Source organism: Hyaena hyaena, unplaced genomic scaffold, assembly GCF_003009895.1.
Source record: "Hyaena hyaena isolate Hyena2069 unplaced genomic scaffold, ASM300989v1 scaffold_584, whole genome shotgun sequence".
NCBI lineage: Eukaryota > Metazoa > Chordata > Mammalia > Carnivora > Hyaenidae > Hyaena > Hyaena hyaena.
In genome coordinates, this window is record NW_024081205.1 from 845,629 (window position 1) to 871,136 (window position 25,508).

The 25,508-nt window shown below is 38.9% G+C and overlaps 1 protein-coding gene across 3 annotated transcripts in view; it reads right to left on the minus strand.

Annotated features, from left to right (window-relative positions):
• Nucleotides 1–25,508, minus strand: part of CFDP1 (craniofacial development protein 1) — a 128,070-nt gene that overhangs the window by 56,895 nt on the left and 45,667 nt on the right. Inside the window, exons 6-7 of one of the 3 annotated variants that reach the window (XM_039256456.1) lie at nucleotides 4,287–4,338; nucleotides 2,786–3,479 (exon numbers count right to left, since the gene is read on the minus strand). The exons of 1 other annotated variant lie outside the window; for it this stretch is intronic. In XM_039256456.1, coding sequence (XP_039112387.1) covers nucleotides 3,219–3,479; nucleotides 4,287–4,338 — 313 coding nt within the window. In that variant the 3' untranslated portion in view covers nucleotides 2,786–3,218. Of the gene's footprint in view, nucleotides 1–2,785; nucleotides 3,480–4,286; nucleotides 4,339–25,508 lie in introns of those variants that run through there. One more of the 3 variants, XM_039256458.1, reaches the window with a different exon arrangement.

Consider the following 25,508-nt stretch of genomic DNA (forward strand, 5'->3'; position numbering starts at 1 on the left):
GGCATTAGAATAAGAAAAGCCCAAGGGGAAACAGAGCTACAGTACTGGCAGATAAAAAAAGCATAAACTATTTTTCTTTTAAGATCAATTTACACATGTAGGATTATACTCAACCTACTAATTCTACCAGTGACATGAACAAATTAGCTTGTGTGTAAACAGGGTCCATGTAATTCTTGTCAGTTACCAAACTGTCACCAAGGCCTCAAGGCTACTGGATTATCCTATTAAGATTTTTAAAAATTGGTTTCATTTATCATCTTATACCTAAGGAAAATATGCATCCTACTCACTCTCTTCCGGATATTCTTGGGATCTTTCATTTACTAGTTGCTTCTCTCTTCAATTCTTTTGGTTGTATGGAATTTATAGTCTGTCTATTCTGTCACTCATCTTTAACACACACTGTCTATACACACAACATTCTATATGCTGGGGGCCCAATTCAATTCAATTCTGCCACCAATGCAAAGCTGTAGGTCATTTCAAATCTTTACAGAAGGTTTCAGGAAGGGGGCAGGGGAGAGCTTTGGCATGGAGGAGGGGAGAAATCTCAACCCAGCACAGTAAATGACTTTTGTAATACAGAATTCGCCATTTCTCCTTTTGGAGTCCCTGGGAACTTCTCACCACTTATCCCTTCCCCCAAAGGTCCTGAATGGTCAAGAACTCTCCGAAGTTTTATGTCAAATTTATGTATGTGCATATATGTAATTTTTCTAAGAAGCAGGTCCATAATATCCATTCGATTTCCAAAGGTCTCAAGATCTAAGAAAGGTCAAGACCTACTTTAGATGAACTTCAAAGTGCACTCTAATAGCAGATGAAATTACTGTCTCTCCACCAGATAATCCAGTCAGTAACAGGAAATAGAGATACGCAAATTAAAATTATAGGACATACCATTTCACACCCGTGAGACTGGCAGCAATGAGTCTGCCAAGGACCGGAGAAACAGGAACTTTCACTTACTGCTAGACTGATTAACCACTTTGGAAAACAAATGATTGTCATAACTTTAAAAAAAAAAAAAAAAAAAGATTTTAACGTAATCTCTCCACTCAATGTCCACCTCAGACCTACAACTCTAACATCAAGAGTTGTGCTCTACCAACTGAGCCAGCCACGTGCCCCCAAATCGCCACAACCTTCTTAGGTTAAAATTTAAACATAGTCTATTCCCATTCTTAGAGCAGTTTTTCAAACTGATACTTGTAATCCAATGGATCACTAATCAATTTAGTGGGTCACAACCAGTATTTTAATTTAATGAAAGAGAACAGAACAGAATGTTGTATTTTTAGCTCACTATAGACAAGTAATGCATTTTACCTTATTATACATTAGTACAATTTTTGTTGGGGCGCCTGATGGCTCAGTCAGTTGAGCGTCTGAATTCGGCTCAGGTCATGATCTCACAGTATGTGAGTTTGAGCCCCATCAAAGGCTCTGTGCTGACAGCTCAGAGCCTGAAGCCTGCTTCGATTCTTGTGTCTTCCTTTCTCTGCCCCTCCCCTGCTTGTGCTCTGTCTCTCTCAAAAATAAATATTTTAAAAACTTAAAAAAAATTTTTTTTTGTTTCAGTAGTGTGTGTAGGTTGTATATGTGTACTGGGGTCATAATGAAAATGATTTCTTAATATGAGTTCAAAGCTAAAAACACTTCCCAAAATAGCAAGCTCTTATGTGTGTGCATGAGGAAATGTGCACGGGAATGTTCGCAACAATATTCTTCCAACTGCAAAAAACTGGAAACAATGTAAAAAAGTATAAGAATTGTGGCATATTCATACAATGGAACATAACAAAGCAGTGAGTATGAATGAACTAAAGGTACTGCATCAACAGTTCTCAAAACATTAAGTGAAAAATACATAAGACAGCATTTATTTCAAGTTTAAAAACAAGGAAAACTAAATAATGACTATTTAGGGGCACTCAGAGAAGTGATAAAAAAACTATAAAGAAAAGAAAGTGAACAACAAAAACAAAAATTAAGATGGTGGTTCCACACCTCTTTGGGACTGAAAGGGGATGCAAAACCGAAGGATTCACAGGGAACTTGGGAAGTGGAGTACCACTCTCTTCTTGAGGCTGGGGAGTGAGCCTAAGTGTGTTTGCTCAGTGTGTAGCTCCTATACATACATTACACACATATTTTTTGTGCGTGGGAAGTACGTTATAATGAACAGGAAAACAAAGCTGTCACTAAAATTAGCTTAACAGCAACAGCTTTCAAGCACTTCTGCTGGTCACCAATGCTCACAGCTCCCTGGAGTAAGCAATGATCTCTACTATTACTCTCCACTAAAAGGAATTGGGACTCCTGGGATGGGAGGCAACTCCAGGTCTTAGGGCAAGAAAACAATCAAGACTGTTCTGGCATTTTCTAGCACTGCCAGAAAGCAGGAATACGGAAGTCTGTCCAAGTGGTGCTGAAAGGACAAAGGGGTCAGCTTAGAGACAAAGCTTTAGTCAGACTGTGACATTTACAGAGTCAAAAGAAATAACCATGGTTAAATGAAACAAACTAATTTTGTAAGGAAATTAGTACCAGTTTACTCCTAAACCAGACAGTAATAAGTTGTATAACACATTTTATCTGTTAAGTTGTTTAAAGTGTTGAAGAGAACAAGCCACATTAAATTTTAATTAATGTTTAATATTTCAGTAAACAAATTAACTATGAAACAAAGCACAGAAATGATATAGGAAAAATGTTTAAAACTTGTATAGAAGACTTTTTTTAATCCAACTTCTTGAACTAACATTAAGATATATTTCTATCTTTCCGAACATATCACCCATTCCCCAATTTTCTTTCTATAACCATTTGTTAACTCAACAAGTATTTACTGAGTGCCTATTTTTAACTTAAACTGTTCTAAGTGCTGCTGGTATGGAGGTGAGTAAACAAAGCAGACGGGCTTCCAAGTCTTGGGGACTATGACTTCATTATACAAATATGGCCCTGTTCACACTAATACCCAACCACTACCCAACACTACCCAACTACAGCAATGAGAACTTATGTACGTGAAATTCTGGGTTTAAGTCACAGATTCAAGTCCCCATAAATGCTTCCCAGAATGATGACTGCTGTCAACGTTACAGAGTTTGCTGCTTTAGGAAAAGAGGTCCAGCAGGAACTATAATTCTCATTTCAAGACAGAATATAGATCTGATATCACAAAAACTTAGGAATAATGATTTGCAAAGCTAAAAGAATGAAAAAACGCTTATAATACACAATAGAACTGCCAAGGTACCTGTACCCTCCCTAAATATACTGCAGAAAATAACTCTGAACACATGGACATGTTCTCTACTTGTCTGGTTTCTTTCTAAATTTCTCATGTCTGTTTCCTTTTTGGTTCCCTTGGTTTCCTTGTATTTGTTTTCAGAACTTTTGTTACTTCTTTGCCCTCTTCCTCCTTCTACTCCAGGGTGTGTAGGCATGGCATGGGATGGAAGCGTGGCCTAAGAAAAACAAGCAAAAGAGCCTGCCTTGACCAATAATTCCCATACCTTCAGGAAATGGCATGAAAGGAAGAAAACTCGGAAAAACCCAAGTGTTCAATGAAGTTATTCTTTTCCAGAGGCGGTTTTTTATTTTATTTTTTATTTTAGAGAGAGTGCAAGCGCGGCAGAGGGAGAAAGAGACAGACAGACAGACACACACACACACAGGGCAGAGGGAGACAGACAGACAGACAGACAGACACACACACACACACACACACAGAGACAGAGAGAGAGAGAGAGAGACAGAGAGAGAATATCTTAAGATCTTAAGTAGGATCCACGCTCAGTGCAGAGCCTGGTGTGGGTTCCCACAACCCTAGGATCATGACCTGGGCTGAAATCAAGAGTCAGACACGCACGTGACTGAGCCACCCAGGCACCCCACAGAGGTGCTTCTACTGGTATCAAACACTTGCATGTTCCTACAGTGTATGACCCATACAAATTAGGTGATGACAGCCACACAGGGCAGTCCTGGGTCTCAAGTGTCTGGTCTTGTTGCCACTTGTCTGCCCTACAGCCAACTCCTGATTTCGGCTCAGGTCATTATCTCCTGAGTCTGGGCCCCGAGGTGGACTCTGTGCTGACAGAGCAGAATCTGCTCAGGATTCTCCTTCTCCTCGCCCTCTACCCGTCCCCCACTCTCACTCACTCTCTCAAAATAAATAAAAAGCAGCAGCAGCAGCAGCAGCAGCAGCAGCAGCAGCAGCAGCGAATCTACTGTGTGAGCTGAGTTACAGTGTGCTGCCTGCAGGCACTCACCAGTCCCTGTGGCCTGGAGTGGCAACATCTCAAACAGAGAGCATCTTCCTGGCTTGAAGAGACAGAGTACTGTGTTTGGCCATCAGAGCAGTTGGAAAATGAGGGAGGAAAATCCCAACTCAACTAAGAATATACACAATCCATAACCGGGTTCAAAAATTGGCAAAAAAAATTTAAGACATTTCATCGAAGATGATACACAAATGGTTAGTAAAACACATGTAAAGATGCTCACCAACATTAGTCATTTGGAAAACGTAAATTATATGAGGTACCACTACACACCCATTAGATCAAAGAGTTACAATACCAGGTGTTGGTAAAAAGTGAAGAAACAGGAACCCTTCTTACACTGACAGTGGGGATGTAAAATGGTGTAGTCACTTTGGAAAACAACTCTGTAATTTCTTTAAACAAATTTACCGTACCACCCAGCAATTATATTCCTATCAACCCAAGAGAAATGACAGCACACGTCCACTCCAAGACTTGTAACACAAATGTTCCCTGCAGCATTACTCATAATGGCCAAAAAGTGGAAATGATCCAAATGAAAAGAAGAAAAACAAAATGTTGTTTATCCACATAAAAGCACATTACTGAGGCATCCAGGTGGTTCAGTTAGTTAAGTGTCTAACTCCTGATTTTGGCTCAGGTCATGATCTCACAGTTCGTGAGTTCAAGCCCTGCATCGGGGTCCACGCTGACAGCACAGAGCCTGCTTGGGATTCTGTCTCCCTCTCTCTCTGCCCCTCCCCTGCTTGCTCTCTGTCTCTCAAAATAAATAAATGAACGTTAAAAAAAAGTTTTTAAAGGACATTATTCAGTTATAAAAAGAATGAACTACTGATATATCCTATAGCATGGATGAACTTCAAAAACAAGATATTAAGTAAAAGAAGACAGACATTGAAAGACTATACTAAAGATATGACATTTCCTCTACTATAGGAAATTTCCAGAAAAGGCAAATCTTGGGGCACCTGGGTGCCTCAGTCAGTTAAGCATCCAACTTTGGCTCAGGTCATGATTTCACGGTTTGCGAGTTCAAGCCCCACACTGGACTCTTTGAGGTCAGTGTGGAGTCCACTTTGGATACTCTGTCTCCCTCTCTCCCTGCCCCTTTCCCATTGGGGCTCTCTCTCAAAAAAAAAATAAACATTAAAAAAAAAAAAGAAAGACAAATCCACAGGGACAGAGAGCAGAGCAGTGTTGTCTGGGACTAAGGCGGGAACAGAAAATGAATGGAAACGTGAAATGACTATAAAGGGAGACGAACACATTCTAAAACCAAATCATGCATGATGAAGGTTACAACTCTAAAAAATTTACTACAAATCATTAAACTATATACTTATATTGGGTGAATCTTATGGTACAATAAAAATGTTTATTTAAAAAAACAAAAAATTGGGGCGCCTGGGTGGCTCAGTCGGTTAAGTGTCTGATTTCAGCTCAGGTCATGATCTCACGGTTCATGGGTTCGAGCCCTGCATCAGGCTCTGTGCTGACAGCTCAGAGCCTGGAACCTGTTTCAGATTCTATGTCTCCCTCTCTCTCAGAAATAAATAAAGCATTTAAAAAAACTGCTAGGAGAAAGGGGTAGGATAGAGGAGGCAAATGAGACTTCAAAAACTCATCAGCTGTGGTGCCTGGGTGGCTCAGTCAGTTCGGCTCAGCTCATCATCTTACCATTCCCAAGTTCGAGCCCTGCATCAGGCTTTGTGCTGACAGCTCAGAGTCTGGAGCCTGTTTTGGATTCTGTGTCTGCTTTCTCTCTGCCCATCCCCTGCTTGCACTATGTGTCTCTCTCAAAAATAAACATTTAAAAAAAACCCAAAAAAACCCTCATTGCTCAAATTTAGTATGTGGACCTGATTCAATCAAATAAGCTGTTAAAAAAAAATCCTTATGATACAATGAAGGAACTACGAATGCTAAATGAATACTTAAAGACGTAAGGGGCTATTGTTATTTTTCAGACGTAGTAATGGTAATTGCTACCACAACTGCTAACACAATTACCATCAGTTTTATCTACCATAAAAGAATACTTTTTAGAGATACATAATGACATATTTACAGATAAAATTTTATGGTGTTAATGTTCTGCTTTAAAACGCTCCGTTGGGAGTTTTGGTGAGTGTTTGGGTCACAGATCACACACAGATGAGGCCTGTGCCCGAAGTGTTGAAGCTGGGTGATGTGTATATGAAGATTCATACACTTATTTTTCCCCATTCTCTGGAATTTTCCCCAGTAAAAAAAATAAATAAATAAAAAGGGGATAATAATATCTACCTCACAGATTCAACTTGACAATACATATGAAAGGCTTACCATAAAATACGACTGGGAAAATGTCGGTAACTGTTCAAGTCTGATGATGGGTACAGGGATTCATTCAGTATACTTACTTCCCTCTTCATTTTTGCATATCTTTGAAGTTTTCCATAATAATTTTTGTTTTTAAAGGAGCCTGAGATCTAGATGTTTTATTACTGGCATCAACACTTTATTTTCCCCCTCTTTTTCAGTAACTTAAATAAAGAGTAAAATGCAATAAAACATTCCAATACTTGAACAATCAATCTTACTTTACAAAGATCAAGCCACAATCAGCTAATGAATCAAATTTAAGCTCTGAATAAAATAGGTAGATCAGAAAAATAAGAAAAAAAATATGTATATTGTAGATTAATATGAGTTGCTCAAAAGTCAAAAGTGAATATACTCCTCCTTTATAGTTTTTAAAGGTAAAATGAGAGTGATTTCACTAGGCATACATTTTTTTTAATTGGGGGAATGATGATGATGATGATGATGATGATGATGATGATGATGATAGAAGCTTCTGGCACATATTACTCCATAGAAGGCTAGCCACACGAGGCTTCTGCTACTCCACATGTTAAGGCTCACGGCTTTGCAGGGAATTGCCTATTACTGTGCAATAATCTAAGCACAGACTATTGCTAGAGACACGTGCCCCCACATTGGTTTCCTCTGATGAAACTGGGAAAGCAATGATGGCAAATGTGTCCACCGGACACAAAGGGTATGAGGAGGGGGAAAAACAAGCAGTCTGTTCTCTATACTAAGGCAACCTATCCTCTACTATTCAGAGTCTCAAGAATTGGTTAAGGAGCCAGATCAGAGTTTCCAAACTGGCCTGCTTTTGTTTGACCCACACACTGTCTTTTTGAAAATGGAAAAAAAGAAAACCACACACACAAATTCACAAAAAATCCGGATCTCCAGCATCTCTTGAAAAACTAGTTAAAAAAAATATTTTGGTAATGTCTCATGTGGCAACAACTAACTGGTAGATACTGGAATTTGGCCCCTGTCCTAGACTGACGTAAAGACACAGACATAATGTTCCCTGTACTTCTGTCAATCACGTAGAATTAATTCAACTATAATGAATGAAGTGGTGGTGGTGGTGGTGGTAGTGTGTGTGCGTATCAGAGGCTCCTCTTTAAAAGTCTGATTTTTTTAATGTTTATTTATTTTTTAGAGAGAATGCCAGTGGGGGAGGGGCAATGAGGTGGGGAGGGACAGAGAATCTAAAGCAGGCTCTGGGCTGACAGGAGCGAGCCAAGCCTGATGTGGGGCTTGAACCCAAGAACCATGAGATCGTGACACAAGCTGAAGTTGGACATTCAACCAACTGAGCCACCCAGGTGCCCCAAAAGTTTGATTAAAATTTTTTTTTGAGTATAATCCACTCCCCAACGTGGGACTCAAATTGACGACACCAAGAAGACGCTCTACTGAGCCAGCCAGGCAACCCCTCTTAAAATTTTCTAAAAATTTCTTTTTAATGCTATATATTCTAGCACTCCAACATGGTCCATCTTATATTTTGAAAGGCTTCATATATTATATGTACCTTTAATATAAAGGTTATATTAAGCATTTCATTTATATTCCTTAGAAGCCTTTAAGTGGCACTAGGCTCTTAACAGTCCATAAATCTTCCCAGACAAAATTGAAGATCAATGTGCAGAAATCAACTCCTTGCAAAAGGACCTGCCCATGACAAAATTCAAGACAGGACTTGCCTTAGTTTATGTGTTTATTTAGGATATATATATATGTCCTATATATAAGTATATATTGTAAAAGTACAGAAGAAGGCAAATTTTACAACTGTAAAAAACAGCTGAATATTCACATGGGCTTCACTGTAGGCTACACAAGATTTTTCACCTGGGGCACCGATATCTCAAACTGCACAATTCTTTGCTGTCCTCTGTAACACCACAGGCTGTTCAGCAGCAGCCTGGGCACCTAACCTCTGGATGCCAGCAGTGCCCTCCCCGCACCCAGCCAAGTTAGGACGGCCACAAGTGCCTGCAGACACTGCCAGATGGTCCCGGGGCACGCTACAAATTAAAACAGTTTACTTCAGTAGTGCCAGCAGAAATATATACACTTCATAATTAGTGATTTCTCTTTCTCTGTGTGTGTGTGTGTGTGTGTGTGTGTGTGTGTATACACATAACTGTAAATGATCAAATACTGGGTAATTAATGATACCGTAAGTAAATGAAATTGAGGACTTAAAAAAATAGTGATATCAAAGCAAACTAAGAAGCCTGACGATTTCTATAAACTCAAGTGAATTTTTTCATAACTAATAATTACTTCATAACAGTTAAGCTTCTTCTGTAGTTGAAAATTTTTTATTCTGGTAACTCAGGCTTTTTTCTGAATACATGTTTATGTATTCCAATACATAAAAACATTAACATAGTCTAACATTCACGGGAAAAACCTATTTCTTTTTTTTTATAAAAGGTTTTTTTTAATGTTTATTTATTTTTGAGAGAGAGAGAGACAGCACAAGCAGGGGAGGGGCAGAGAGAGAAGAAGACACAGAATCTGAAGCAGGCTCCAGCCTCTCAGAGCCCAACATGGGGCCTGAACTCACAAACTATGAGATTATGACCTGAGCTGAAGTCAGATCCTTAACTGACTGAGCCACCCAGGCGCCCCAGAAAGAACCTATTTCTAAGACTCCCCTCAGATATCTTTTTCTTTTTTTTTTTTTTTTAATGTTTATTCATTTTCTGAGACAGAGAGAGACACAGCGTGAGCTGGGGAGGGCCAGAGCGAGAGGGAGACACAGAATCTGAAGCAAGCCCCAGGCTCTGAGCTGTCAGAACAGAGCTAGAAGTGAGGCTTGAACTCACGAACTGTGTGAGATTATGACCTGAGCCTAAGTCAGGCACTTTAACCAACTAAGCCACCCAGGTGTCCCAGATGTTTCTTTATACATTAAGATGAAGAGAGGAAAGAAAAGGCAGTGAAATTTCAGTCAGAGAGCGTTCTAATTCAAAGATTTCACTTAGAAGAAGAGGCGGCAAATATTGAATAAACCTATGTAGGTTTTTCATCAGTTTTAAGTTTCATCTATTTCTTTTGCTTCCTATTTTTCTGATCATTTTATAATTTCTTTGTCCAAATATTAACTAGTAAGTGAACCTTTTTATTTGAGAAGGGGTAGAAGGGATCAGAACTAATTTTTATTGAGCCCTTCTGTGCCAGCAAGTGTGTCAAAACACTTTATCTCATTTCATTACAATCCCCATTTTACAGCTTAAAGAATTCTGTGAAGCTAGGGTTTGAACCAAGCAGGAGTGCCCAAGTCAAAAGCACATATAATTACACTCTACCTCCTTCCAAAGAAGGAGCCAAGAATAACATTAATGGCAGCATTCTTTTCCTTTTACTGTAAAATATACCAGAGGCTCAAATAGTTACAAGGAGGGTCTTAATCTGAAGAGTCTGACAAAGAGCTAAGAATCTCCAAATAAATAAAAGGATGTTAAGTTAACACAATCTAGTGGTAACAAAATTCAGATATATAAGGTTTTCATATCTGTTCACAAATAACAACACTGGGTAGCATGAACACAACCACAATTTCAAGACTCTAGCCAGAAGCACCGAGTCAATAAAATGTCAACTCCTGCCAAAGGATCTAGATCAGTGAAACTTTCCACTTCTTTAAGAAAGTAATATATAGATGCCTGCAAAAATGGTTCCAGAATCCAAACAGAAGTAGGAATGTTTAAAAACTCAAGACCAGGCTCAGAGCATCAATATTTTCTTCATGAAAGAATCAACAGAAAACCTAAGAGGGGCGCCTGGGTGGCTTAGTCGGTTAAGCGTCCGACTTTCGCTTAGGTCATGATCTCGCGGTTCGTGGGTTCGAGCCCCGCGTCGGGCTCTGTGGTGACTGCCAGCTCGAAGCCTGGAGCCTGTTTCAGTTTGTGACTCCATCTCTCTCTGACCCTCCCCTGCTCACGCTGTCTCTCTCTCTCTCCTAGAAATAAAACATTTAAAACAAAACAAAACCTAAGAGAGGTACTCTACTTACCCCTTAACTCAGGGTTTAAGGTCTTTTTCAACTGCTTAAAAAGTTCATTCAACTTTTTCTTCCAGGTTTTGTTTCATGAAGAAAAATAAAACCACCACTTGTTTACACAAGAGAGTGCTAACTATTCTTCCTGACACCCATCTCCCAGGTATTTAAAAGAACACGAACACGAACACGAACACGAACACACACACACACACACACACACACACACACACACACACGAATGCCTGGTTGAATCCTAAATAAGCCAGAACACATGTGTCAGGGGGAAGAAAATAAAAGCCTCACCAAGGAAATGTTTTATTTCCAAAATTCTAAAGGCAAATGCTGGGACTCCTGGGTGGCTCGGTTGGTTCATCCTACTCTTGATTTCGGCTCAGGTCATGATCTCACAGTTCATGAAGACTGAGCCCTGCGTTGGGCATGTGACAGCACAGAGCCTGCTTGGGATTCTCTCTGCCCGTCCCCTGCTCATGCACATACTTCTCGCTCTCCACCAAAATAAAATTAATAAAACTTTAAAAAATTACAAAAAATAAAGGCAAATTGCTAACTGAAAGGGCAAATAAACTTTATCAAGTATGAGATGAAAAAGTTCATGTTGTCTTAAAGGGATTCCCAGGTACAGAATTAGATCATAGTCTTAATGCTCAGTTTAGGAACTGAAACAACTCTGGCCTGGGGATAAAAAGGTGACGATGTGCTTGACAAACCTCTGCCGGACGGCTGTTCCCACCTGTCCACTTTCTCCCTGCCTCTAAAAACTACTCCAAAGTCTGGATTTATCAGTTCCATGTGCTAACTGAAAAGGAGGCATATTTCCCAGGCCGCATTTATGTAAATAAGATGATGACTCATCTCAGCACTCACAAACAGATGTTAAATTGACCAAAGTATATTTAAATAATCTCATCTCATTCATTCTTGCTAATGCTTACAGATTTGTTCTTTCCAGGGTCTTTCTTCCCACAAAATGACTGCTCATATAATGTTTTATAAATACTAGGAAGGTTGTTTTGCTCAGGGGGAAAAAAAAAAAGAAATGGAGAAGAAGGAAGCTTTTCGAAAGAATTTTCATATGGCAGGCATTATAGACTCCCCTAAGCTGAGGGGTGCCTGGGTGGCTCAGACGGTTAAAGTATCTGACTCTTAATTCCCACTCAGGTCATGATCTCGGTGTGTGACAGAGCCCAGTGTAGGGCTCTGAACCAACAGCATGGAGCCTGCTTGGGATTTCCTCTCTTGGCCTCTCCCCATCTCGCATGTGCTCTTTCTCTCTCTCTCTCTCTCTCTCTCTCTCTCTCTCTCTCTCTCTCACAAAACAAATAAATAGTAGAAAAAGAAAACTTCCTCTAAGGTGAGACACAGAAACCTGAGTTCTTTTCCTTCATGACCCTCTAACCTGCATAAACTCACTGAATAAAAGAGAGGCATGGTTTGAACTCCAGTAGGAAAAACACACTATATAGTATTTGCCCCTCTTATGACTGTTCTGGTTATAGCTAGGAAGCCATTCTGCTCTTTATAAGGGAAACCTTGACGTCCTCTATACAATTCACCCATCCTAGCAGTAAAAACCTTTTCTATTTGAGAAGAAAATTCTAATACGGGTTTATTGCCTTTCTAAATATGAAGCTGCCTCTACAAACACTGTTTATCAAAGAGCAAAATGGCAGATAAGCTAAGTCTTTATAGGGAAATGGCACTTTTTAAGTTACAGAGCATTCAAAAGAGAACACTTATGCAGCCATTAAGAAGAGTATCAGATAGGGGCGCCTGGGTGGCTTAGTAGGTTAAGCGTCCGACTTTCGCTTAGGTCATGATCTCGCGGTTCGTGGGTTCGAGCCCTGCGTCGGGCTCTGTGCTGACTGCCGGCTCAGAGCCTGGAGCCTGTTTCAATCTGTGACTCCCTCTCTCCCTGACCCTCCCCTGCTCACGCTGTCTCTCTCTCTCTCTCCTAGAAATAAATAAAAAACATTAAAAAAAAAAAAAGAAGAGTATCAGATAAATTATATGCACTAACATAAAATGTATTAGTGTATACAATTTGCATTTTTAAGCAAAAATGAAATTTCAGGAAAATAGGCTTAGATGATACCATTTATATAAATAAAGGCAATTTTATATGTGAAAAAAAACTCCATAAACAATTACATATACACAGGTACTAAAAGCTTAGGGAAAGGTCTAGAACAGAGCTGTCCAACTGAAATATAATGAAAGCCATATACAGAATTTGAAACTTTAGAGAAAGCCCATTAAAGAATGTAAAAGTAAAATGAATTTTAATCATTGATTCTACTTAACCAATATGTTAAAGGTATAACCATTTCAAAAGAGTAACTGGTATAAATATTATTGAGATGGTTTGCTTATGTTTTTCTTACTAAGTCTTTAAAACTTAGCGTGTATTTTACACTTACAACACACCTGAATTTGGACTAGCCACATTTCAGGTGATCAACAGCACTGATTGTATATGGGTACTAGCTACTCACTACTGACTACTGTACTGGACAGAGGTGGCCTAGAAAGAGAAATGTCAAACTACTAACTTTCATTTCATCTTCTACATCTTTTAGCATTATTTGAATTTCTTCAATAGCCAGGTATTGCCTTTATGACACTTAAAAAAAAAACAAAAAAAACCCTAAAATGTGTCCCTATATAAAAATTAATCCAAGAGAGCAAAAACCTAAATTTTAGTCCTGAACCATAAAGTTTCTAAAAGAGAGAGAGAGATCTCAACCTTAAGATAGGCAGATTTCTCAGGACACAAAAAGTAATAACCATAAAAGGAAAAAAACATAAACTGAACTTCCTCAAAATTTTAAATTTCTGTTCATCAATACACACAAGAAAAAAGTGAACAGACAAGACACAGACCAGGAAAAATACTCAATAACATTTATATCTGACAAAGTACCCATATCCATAATATATAAAGAACTTCTACAAATCAACAACAGGCTGATGAACAACCCAATACCAAACAAGCCTGAAAGAGACACTTCACAAAAGAAGAGATACAAATGGTCAATAAGTACATGAAAAGATGTCATCATTATTAGTTACAGCAATGCAATTTAAAACCACAGGAGGGAGCAACTGGATGGCTGTCAGTTGGGCATCCAACTCTTGATTTTGGTTCAGGTCATGATGTCATGGTTCATGAGCTCGAGCCCCATGTCTACACTGCAGAGCCTGCTAGGTATTCTCTCTCCCTCTTTCTTTGCCCACCCCCTGCTCACACACACATGCATCTCTCTCACTCAAAATAAGTAAATGAATATTAAAAAAAAAACTACAAGAGATAGCATTTCACATCTACTAAAATAAAAAAGACTGACAACACCAAATGTGGGCAATCAAGGAAACAGACCAAGTGAAACCCGCATATACTGCTGGCAGAAACATGAAACGGTACAATCATTCAGAAGAACAGTTTGGCAGTTTGTTTCAACATTAAATGTACATCTACCCTGTGCCCTAGAAAGCCCATTCCCAGGGATTAGCTTACCCAAGAGAAATAAAAACACAGGTCTTCAAAAAAAAAACTGGAAACAACCCAAATGCCCATCAATAGGATGGATGGATGAACTGGTATATGCTTACAGAATGGAAATAAAAAGGAATGAACTACTGATATACACGACAACATGGATGAGTGTCAAAAGCAACGTGGTAAATGAAAGAAGCCAGGTACAAAAGAGTTACACAATGTACATATGATTTGATTTACATGAAGTTCTGATACAGGCAAAACTAATCCATCATAATAAAAATGAGTAGTTGCCTGAGGCAGAGGGTGTTGAGGGGTGGGAGAAGAGAACCAACTGGAAAGAGACAAAAGGAAATGTTCTGGGGTGATGGAATCATACTAGATCTTATTTTGGGTGTTGGCTATGTGGATGTATACAACTGCCAAAATTCACTGAAAACTGAAGGCTTATGAAGACTAAGCTACCTCCTGCCATGAAGGTCAAATGCTATGGGGAACTCAAAGGCACTACTTAACGGATGCCATTTGATATATATTGTGAACAAAGACTGAGAAAATAATAAAGCCTGGAATATGGAGAACTGTCATTAAAATGCTCTCCATCTTTCTCCTACCACTATATTGATGTGAGTCGCCACAAATCTCCTCAACGTACTTTCCTGTAGTTTGTAATTTATAATGAGATGAAAGAATACTCACGACAAATAAAATGATATCTATTTAAAAACATTTTTTAAAATATTTTATTCATTTCTGAGAGAGACAGAGGCAGAGAGTGAGCAGGGGAGGGACAGAGAGATGGAGACACAGCATCCGAAGCAGGCTCCAGGCTCTAAGCTGTCAGCACAGAGCCCAAGGGGGGTCTTGAACTCACGAAACGTGAGACCATGACCCGCGAAGTCAGACACTTAACCGACTGAGCCACCCAGGCGCCCCTAAGATGGTATCTTTACATGTCCGAAATTTTGCTTTATTTGTATTTCACCCCTTTCTTGAATATTTTCAACGAATGTCCATTGAACAAGGCATCTAATGAAATTACAAGCAAGCAAGCAAGGAAGGAAGGAAGGAAGGAAAGAAACATCAAGGCAAGGCAACAAAGAGGCAAAGAAAATAAAGTGTGAGAGAAGATCTAGAGAAGACCTGTGTTCAAGTGCAATCTAGTCAATTTAGTTTCAAAGGAGGAATAACAAGAAACCACTAAATATACTCATGAACGCAAGTCAGGAAATCACTCCAAAAGCCCAAGTTTATTTCCCCACTGCCCCTCCTCACAGGTTCACTCAGTTCTATTTTTTCTTGCAGTAGAAGCCACAAGAAAATCCCCCAAAGCTACTACAAAGATGCAGTCATTCCAAAATGCCTTAGCAATAAATAGGATAATGTGCCACGTGGCAGAATATTTAGCTTATGTCCCCATCATGTCTCCCACATGTTATCCCATCTTTTCCACAGAGCAATTTTCCCAGCAGTCACCAGTCTCAGCCTGAGCACTTTAGTCATGGGACACCTTGTAGTTTAAAATCCCTCAGACCCAGTTTAATCTGGCACCAAGGCTAAATGGGAGAAAACAACTGAAAAGGTTATCCGTAAGGAAACCCAAAGCGAAGTGCAGGAAAGGCTGAGGGAATACCATGTGCTTCCTGGCTAGGAAACAAGGCTTCCAGGCACGCATCAAGGCTTTTGCTCACTCTAACAAGAATGTGCGCTGTGAAATGCACTGCGGTGCAAACAACAGTTCTACCAGAGGACAAGTCAACCTGAAATAAAGGAAATAGTAGAAGTTGCAAAATGAGTCTTGTGGAATGATTAAGGCACTTCCCCACATGTCTGTGCTTGAACTACGGTATGATTAAGCTGAAATAAAATGTCATTCCTATCATATAATAGATATTACGGTCTGTTTCCGGGTCAGTTACTTACTGAACACAGCTGTGGAACCAAAACCACTCTAGTTGTAAGATGAAGACTGACTGAATAGATACAACCAAAAAGATAAAAATGAAATCTCCATAGATCAAAGTCTACCCAAAACTTTTAAAAAATGGTGATCATTGGGGCACCTGGGTGGTTCAGTAGGTTGACCGTCTGACTTTAGCTCAGGTCATGATCTCACAGTTCATGGGTTCAAGCCCCGTATCGGGCTCTGTGCTGACAGCTCAGAGCCTGGGGCCTGCTCGGATTCTACATCTCCCTCTCTTTATTCCCCTCCCCCACTCATGCTGTTTCTGTCTCAATAATAAACATTAAAATTTTTTTAAAAAAAAATGGTGATCATTAATAAAAGCTATTCATTTATTTATTCACTCATTCAACAAATACCTGTAAGTTTTTACCATGTATCAGACTGGACATACCGGAAAAAAAAAAAAGGATACAACGTCTACGCCCTCAAGCTCATGGTGGGGTGGTAGAGACAGATATAAATTGAGAGAGTGTACTAAGTGCTAAAATAAAGGCTATTAACAAATGCAGCTAAAGAGGGGTATTAGTTGGGATTTTTAGATGTAAAACACAGACAATGACCCTGGCTAATTAAGACAGAAAAGGAATTTATTAAAAAGATAGTAAGGGGGAGGAGGGGGGAAGGAATACTGGGCTTTGCAAATGTCCCCAGAATATATACTAAGACAGACCATATCCAAGGCCATAAAACTAATGTCAACAAATTTAAGAGTTGAAATCATAAAGAGTATGCTCTCCAACAACAATGCAAATGCAATATACAAAGTGAGCAGAAGGAAACAGTAATGAGAAGTCAATGAAATCAGAGAAAAATCAATGAAATAGGGGCAGTTCTTTGAAAATAATAAGACAGAAAGGTCTCTAGCAAGACTGACACAAAAAAACATAAATTACTAATATCAGGAATAAATTGCATTACTGCTATAAACCTCAAAAGGATAATAAAAGAATGCTACAAAATCCTACTCATGTAAATTCAACAATTTAAATTGACAAAATGGGCCAACACCTCAAAAAACACCAACTATTACAACACATCCACTATGAAATAGCTATTTGATGAGCCTGGTAACTATTAAGGAAACAGAATTTATAATTTAAAAACTATCAAAAAGGAAATCTCCAGGTCCAGATGGTTTCACTGGAGAATCTATCAATTTTACACAATGTCTTCCAGAAACAGAATAGGAGGGAACACTAACCCATTCATTTTATAAAGTTAACACTGTCTGATACTGAAACCAAAGACCATACAAAAACAAAACGAGAAAACTAATAGCTACATCTCTCACAAATACACACAGAATTCTTAAAATATTAACAAAAAGAATTCAACAATAGTCAAAGAATTATACAACATAACCAAGTGAGGGATGAAAGGTTGGTTCAATATTTGAAAATAATCAACGGGGGCGCATGGGTGGCTTAGTCGGTTAAGCGTCCGACTTTCGCTTAGGTCATGATCTCACGGTTCGTGGGTTCGAGCCCCGCGTCAGGCTCTGTGCTGACTGCCAGCTCAGAGCCTGGAGCCTATTTCGGAGTCTGTGTCTCCCTCTCTCTCTGACCCTCCCCTGCTCACGCTGTCTCTCTCTCTTTCTCTCTCTCCTAGAAATAAAAATATTAAAAAAAAAAAAAAAGAAAATAATCAACGTATACTGGCATAAGGACAGACAGAGCGATGAATAGGATAGAGCTGAGAGTCAGGAAATAAATCTAATTCAAGTTCAACTGACTTAATTTTTTTAAGTTTATTTCTGAGATAGACAGAAAGGGGTAGAGAGAAAGGGGGGGGGCGAAGAGAGAGAGAGAGAGAAAGAGAGAGAGAGAATATCCCAAGTAGGTTCCGTGCCATCAGCACAGAGCCTGATGTGGGGCTTAAACTCATGAAATCATGAGATCACGACCTAAGCCGAAACCAAGAGTAGGCATCCCAAAGTCAACTGACTTTTAACAAAAGTACCCAGACAATTCAATGGGGAAAGAATATTTTTTTCAAAAATGGTACAAATGGGGTGCCTGGGTGGCTCAGTCGGTTAAGCATCTGACTTCAGCTCAGGTCATGATCTCGTGGTCTGTGAGTTCAAGCCCTGCATCAGGCTCTGTGCTGACACCTCAGAGCCTGGAGCCTGTTTCGGTTTCTGTGTCTCCCTCTCTCTCTGCTCCTCCCCCTACTCATGCTCTGTCTCTATCTCAAAAATAAATTTAAAAAACAAAGTTAAAAAATATTTATTAGAACAATGGTACAACTGGATATCCATGTGCACAAGAAGGAAGCTTGGACTCCTACATCACACTATACACAAAAATTAACTCAAAATGATCAAAGACCTAAATGTAAGCACTAAAACTATAAAACTCTTAGAAGAAAACATGAAACAATAACTCACATATGAGAAGTATTTATAAACTATTTATCTGATAGGAACTTGTATTTATATTTAGAATATATAAAGAACTCTTACAACTCGGTAATAAAAGACAAATAACCCAATTAAAAATGAGGAAAGGATGTGAACAGATACATCTCCAAAGGTATACAAACAGCACATGAAAAGATCATCAACATCATAAGCCACCAGGGATATGCAAATCAAAACTACAGTGAGATAGCACTTCACACTCCCTAGGACGGCTATGATCAAAAAGAGGGATAATGAAAAGTGTTGATGAGAATGTGGAGAAACTAGAACCCTAATACACTGCTTGTAGGAATGTCAAACAGTGCAGGCACTGCCTGCCAGTCTGGCGGCTCCTCAGCTGAAAAGAGTTACCATATGGCCATGCGATTCTACTTCTTCCCATCCGAAATAAATGAAAACAGATGTCCATAGTAAAACTTGTATACAAATGTTCATAGCATTATTCATACTAGCCAAAAAGTGGAAACAACTTGAATGTCTATCAACTGAAAAATGTCAAAAATTTGATAATAAAAAGAAACAAAGTACTGAAATATGCTACAACATGGATGAAACTTGAAATGTTATACTAATTCAGAGAAGCCAGACACAAAGCCACATACTGTATATTCCATTTACATGAAATGTCCAGAATACAGAAGTCCATACAGAGAGAAAGACTAATAGTTGCCTGGGTTGGTAGTGGGGGGAGTGGGAGAAAATGGAAGAGTGACAGCTAAATGGGGGACTGACAGCTAACAGGTGGAGGATTTCTTTTTAGGGTAATGAGAATGGTCTGAAATCAACCATGATGATGTTTGCAAATCTCTGAATATACAAAAACCAATGAATTGTACATTTTAAATGGGTGAATTGTAGGGTATGTTAATAATATCTCAACAAAGCTGTTATAAAAAAAATAAACCAATGTAATCCATCATAGTAACAGGCTAAATGAAAAAAAAATCACACGATTATATCAATCTATACAGAAAAAGCATTTGACAAAATTTAACACCCATTCACGATAAAAAGTCTGAAAAAATTAGAAATCAACAGGAACTTATTCAACTTGATTAAAAGCATTTACAAAACACCTAAAGCTAACCAAAAGACTGAATGCTTCTGCCTAAGACTGTGAACAGGGCTTCTCACCGTTTTTATTAAACACAGTGCCATAACTGTGGGCCAATGCAATAAGAGAAGGAAAAAGCACTATTAATTACCTACGTAGAAAATCCTAAGGAGTATGTTAAAAACTCACAGTACTAATATGCAGTTCAGCAAGGTTGCAGGACATAAGATAAACATACAAAAATCAATTATATTTCTATATACTAGCAATGAACCAGTGGCCGCTGAAAATTTAAATATAGTACCATTTATAATCAATGAAAAGAAAAATACTACATATAAGACTAACAAAACATGTATAGGATTTGTAGGTTAAAAACTACAAAATGCTGATGAAAGAAATCAAAGATCTAGATGAATGGAAGGACATGGACATACCATGTTTATAGAATGAAAGGCTCAACACAGTAAAGATATCAATTGCCCTCAGATTGATATATAGGTCTGTATTAGTCTGCTTGGACTACAATAATAGAATACCATACACTGGGTGGCTTAAACAAAAGAAATTTATTTTCTCATGGTTATGGAGGTTGGAAGTCTGAGATCAAGGTATCTAGTAAGACCACTCTTTCTGGGCTAGCAGAGCTATCTTCTTGCTGGGTCTTCGCCTGGCCTCTTTTCCACATGCTTGGAGAGAAAGATCTCTGGAGTCTCTTCCTCTTTTTATACAGATACCAGTCCTAATAAATTAAGACCTGACTCACCCTTACGACCTCATTATATAGGCCCAATCTCAAAATATGCTCACACTGAGGATTAAGCCTTGAACCTAAGAATTTGGGGAAGGGACACACAATTCAGTCCAAACAAGTCTTAATGCAATTCCTACCAAATTCCAGTATTTTTATAGATAAAGACAAAATCATTCTCTAATATATATGTAAAGGCAAAAGAAATAGAATAGTTAATTTTGAAAAGAATAAAGTGGAGGAGGGGTGCCTGCGTAGCTCAGTCAGTTAAGTGTCCGACTTCAGCTCCGGTCATCATCTCACGGTTCATGGCTTTGAGCCCTGCGTCAGGCTCTGTGCTGCCAGCTAGCTCAGAGCCTGGAGCCTGTTTCAGATTCTGTATCTCCCTGTCTCTCTGACCCTCCTCTGCTCAAGCTGTCTCTCTCTCTTGGAAATAAATTTAAAAAAAAGAAAACTAAAAAAAAAAAAAGAATAAAGTGGAGGAGTCGGTCTAGCAGATTTTAAGACTTATTTTATAGGTTAGTAATCAAGACTATGGTACTGGCAGAGGGATAGACACATGTAAATGGGAAGAACAGAGTCCAGAAACAGACCCACACAAATATGCCAAACTAATTTTTTTACCAAAGTGCAAATGCAATTCAATGACAAAGGTTCAAAAACAATTCAAATGGTCTTCTCAAAAAGTGGTGCTGGAAAGTGGCACAGGTAAAAAGATTAACCTCGACTTAAACTTCCTAACTTATATAAAAATTAATTCAAAAATGCATCATGGGCTTAAACGTAAAACAAAACTCTAAAACTTTTATAAAAAGGCAAAGGAGAAAATCTGTGGGATCTCAGACTACACAAAGAATTCTTAGACTTGACACCAAAAGTGCAATCCATAAAAGGAAAAATTGATAAACTGGACTTCATCAAAATTAAAACATTTGCTCTGTAAAAAGATCCTTTTAAAAGGGTGACAAGACAAGTTACACAGTGGAAAAAAGTATTTGCAAACCACGTATCTGATAAAGGACTGATACCTAGAATATATAAAGAACTCTTAAAACACAACAGTAAAAACCCAGACAATCCAATTAGAAAATGGGCAAAATACAGGAACTGACATTTCACCAAATAAGATATACAGATGGCAAAAGAGCACTTGAAAAGTTGTTTAACACCATTAGCATTAGGGAAATATAAATTAAAATCATAATGAAGCATGACTATATACCTATCAGAATGACTAAAATGAAAAACGGTGATAAAACTAAATGTTGACAAGTATGTGGAGAAACTGGATCCCTTATACATTGCTGGTAGAAATGTAAAATGGTACAGCCCTTCTGGAAAGTTTGGGGGTTTCTTACAAAAACTAAACACGTAGGGTACCTGGTTGGCTCAGTCAGTAGACAATGGAACTCTTGATCTTAGGGTTGTGAGTTCAAGCCCTACATGTGGTGTGGAGTTTACTTAAAATAAAAAATTTTTTAAAATTGTTTTGAGATTAAAGAAACACAAAAACAACCAAAACCTGCCCCCCCCCCCAAATATGCAACCACCATAGGACCCAGCAACTACATCCCTCTGAGTATTTGTCTCTGAGAAATGAAATTTTAATAAGGGCTACCACAGATGTCCACACTGTATCCCCACCCCTGGGCCCAAATCTGTGAATTAGTTACCATATATAGCAAAAGGGATGTGACTACAAGTATTGACCTTGAGATGGAGGAGATTTATCCTAGCTTATCTGTGTGGGCCCAATCTAATCACAGGAGTCCTTGAAAGCAGAGGACCTTTACCAGCTAGGTCAGAAAGATGAAACAGATGGAAGGAAAAGTCAAGATTCACAGCTTGAGGGGAAATCAACAAGTTGCTGCTGGCTTTGAAAACAGAAGAAGGGGCCATGAACCAAAAATGGAGATGATCTCCAGACCTGGGAATGGTCCACAGCTGATAAGACAGCAAGGAAATGAGAACCGAAGTCCTACAATTATAAGAAACACAAACCCGCTTTGATTTTAGTAGAGTGAGATCCATCTTGGGACATGCGCCTACAAAATTAGAATAAATTTGTGCTATGTAAGCAGGTAAATTTGTGATAATCTGTTATAGTGGTAATACAAAAACCTGTACACAAATATTTACAGCACTTTATCTGTAATAGTCCGAAATGGAAACCCAGACGTCCTTCAGTGGATGAACAGTGAAGGGAGCTGTGGTGCATCCCCAGCACAGGATCCTGGTCAACAATAAAAGCTACAGATCTAAAAACCACAACCTGAATGAATCTGCAAGAGTGAAAAAAAGCCAGTTTTAAAAGGTTTTATACTGTATGCTTTCATTTATAAAACATTCTTGAAATGACAAAATTATACAAATGGAGAACAAATGAGTGGTTGCCAGAGGGCAGTAGGAAGGTGGGTATGGTTATAAAAGCAACATGAGGGATCCTAGTGGACTAGAAATGTTTTCTATCTTGACCGCATCAATGTCATTATTCTGGTTGTGATATTATAAGATGTTTCCATAAGGGGAAACTGGGCCACGGTTCAAGGAATCTCTCTGTATTATTTTATATAACTACATGTAAATCTATAATCTCTCAAAATAAAAAGCTTAACAATAACCATAATAAAAAGGTACTGGGTCACTCACAAATCCCGGAGGGCTAACAAACTACATTCAGAGGCCAGAAACAATGCCCCCCCCAATCACACCACAGATCTATGCTGGTGAGGACACAGCTATCGTGGGTGCTCTGCATATGCTGCAGCTGATCTGATCGTGCTCCCCACCCCCTACTCCCACCCTGAGGGCCCATGGGCCCAAGATATATAGTGCCCCTGGCCTCTGCCTCACCAGCCCTGGATTCATTACCTTGGGTGGATGTCATGAATCCGAAGCTCCTAACTAAAAAAACTAGAATAGAGAAGGGTGGGAAAATCAACTAGAATAGAGAAGGGAAGGAAGCTGAATTTTCAGCTTCTTGTCTACCACAAAGGGTGGCATCTACAAGTTTTCTCAAAGATCTCTGAGGGGGTCAGACACTGAAGAGACAAAGAGAAGGGGTCAGATACCAGACAGATAATAAGAAGGTCTATAATAACGAATGATAAAGATTTTCAAAACAGAAAGATGGAGCTGAAAGGGGGGGGGTTACAAATAAACTGAGATGGATATAAGAGAATTCCACATATGAAAATCCATGGATGTTTTAGAAATTATATCAGAAAGCTTCCCAGAGATTTTGTTTCTAAACAGAATACGGAAAACCAACAAACAGAGCAATGTCAATAGCTCAAAAGAATAAAGCACCAAACATTTAAGATGTGGTATTTTAACGATGTGTATCAATAGGTCTTGGGTAGGAGAAGCAGAAGCTCATAACTAATATAAAGATAAATCATCTGTGGATATTATTTATTTTTTAACATTTATTTATTTTGAGACATAGAGTGAGACAGAGTGTGAGGGGGGAGGGGGTGGTGGCAGAGAGAGAAGGAGACACAGAATCTGAAGCAGGCTCCAGGACGCGGGGCTTGAACCCACAAACTGTGACATCATGACCCAAGCCGAAGTCCAACACCTGACTGAGCCACCCAGGCGCCCCATCTGAAGGACTTTAAAAGGTACTGGGTATTCCCTCCTATGCTCAGAGTAGTCAAAATGTTTCCTTTAAGTCATTTCAAATTCATCAAATGTAATGGACAACTTTGTACTAGCTGCAGGAAAACGTGGAAAAGAAAAAAAAAGCAATATAGGGTATTCACCCTTAAAGCGCTCACAATGATTTCTATTTCAGGCAAAATGGATGCTTAATATAACCCAAACATTTTCCAAATAAAGACCTAGAAATGCTAGATAAAATATACCCCAAATTATTTCAAATGTAAGGCTAAGCTCACAAGAAAGAAAGGGAAACATTGGAGTGTTAGGATCAAAGAAGGAACTGAAAACCACAGAAGCAGCACATGAGCAGATACAGTGGCCATCAGGGAGCGAGCAGGACGGGGGAAGAAGTTTCAATAACTTCCGCCTGGGTTTTATTATATTCACATACAGGACTTGTCCTGGGATTACAGAAGGTAGAGAATTAGAACTAGAATCCTAAATAAAGTACAAACTCTATGCACGCTCAGGGAAAGAAAGGACATCAGGAAAAATTCACCTAAACGTCCAGAAGAGACAAGAAAGCCTCTCTGCCTGGGTTGTAGGGGATAGGGGAGAAAGTCTCTCCTGAGAACTGAAACTCTGGAGTCATATGGATTTGGGGTTCATAATTCTAATTTCAATTATAATACCTGAATGTTCCAGGAGCTCAAAGCAAAAAGTTAACATAAAAATTAGCCCAAGCCAGGGCATCTGGAAGAAACAAATTCACTCCACTTTTGAGTAATACAACTTCATCACCGGCCATATGAGATCATCCCACAGAGAAAACCTTGCTGAATATGGGTACAAAATACTAAACACAACAGGAAATAATCTACTGTAGGAGAGCCAACAAATAAAGCTAACTTTAAAACCCCAAGAACTTCTCATAAAAGAAATCTCAGACAGAAACTATAAAGAAGTATAGACTTAAAATGATTACATACATAAAAGAAAGCCTTGGGGCACCAGGGTGGCTAAGCTGGTTGAGCGTTTGACACTTGATTTCAGCTCAGGGTTGTAGAACTGACCACCATGTTGTGCTCTGTGCTGAGCATGGAGCCTGCTTGAGATTCTCTTTTTCCCTCTGCTCCTCTCCCCCACTTGTGCTCTCTAATAAAAATAATAATAAAAAGAAAGCCCCAAAACCAAGATCCTATGAAAAAAGAATACACAGATCTAAAGCAAACCAAACAGAATATCTAAAAACAAAGAGCTCAGCCACTGAAATTAAACCCAGTGGAAAAATTAAAAGAGATTAGACACAACTGAAGAAAAAGTACAGCACTGGAAAAACAGGTACTAACTAGGAGGCAACTCAGAGAAGTAATGTGATAAAAAATACCAAAGAGAGGTGAAATAATATGGAGGAAAGACTGCAAAGATCTGACAGAAACCTAATAATAGGAGTTGTAGGAGACAGCAGAATGCAAAAGAGGCAATATTCAAAGAGATAAGGCTTGAGAATTTTTCAGGACTTTCAAAAGCCAT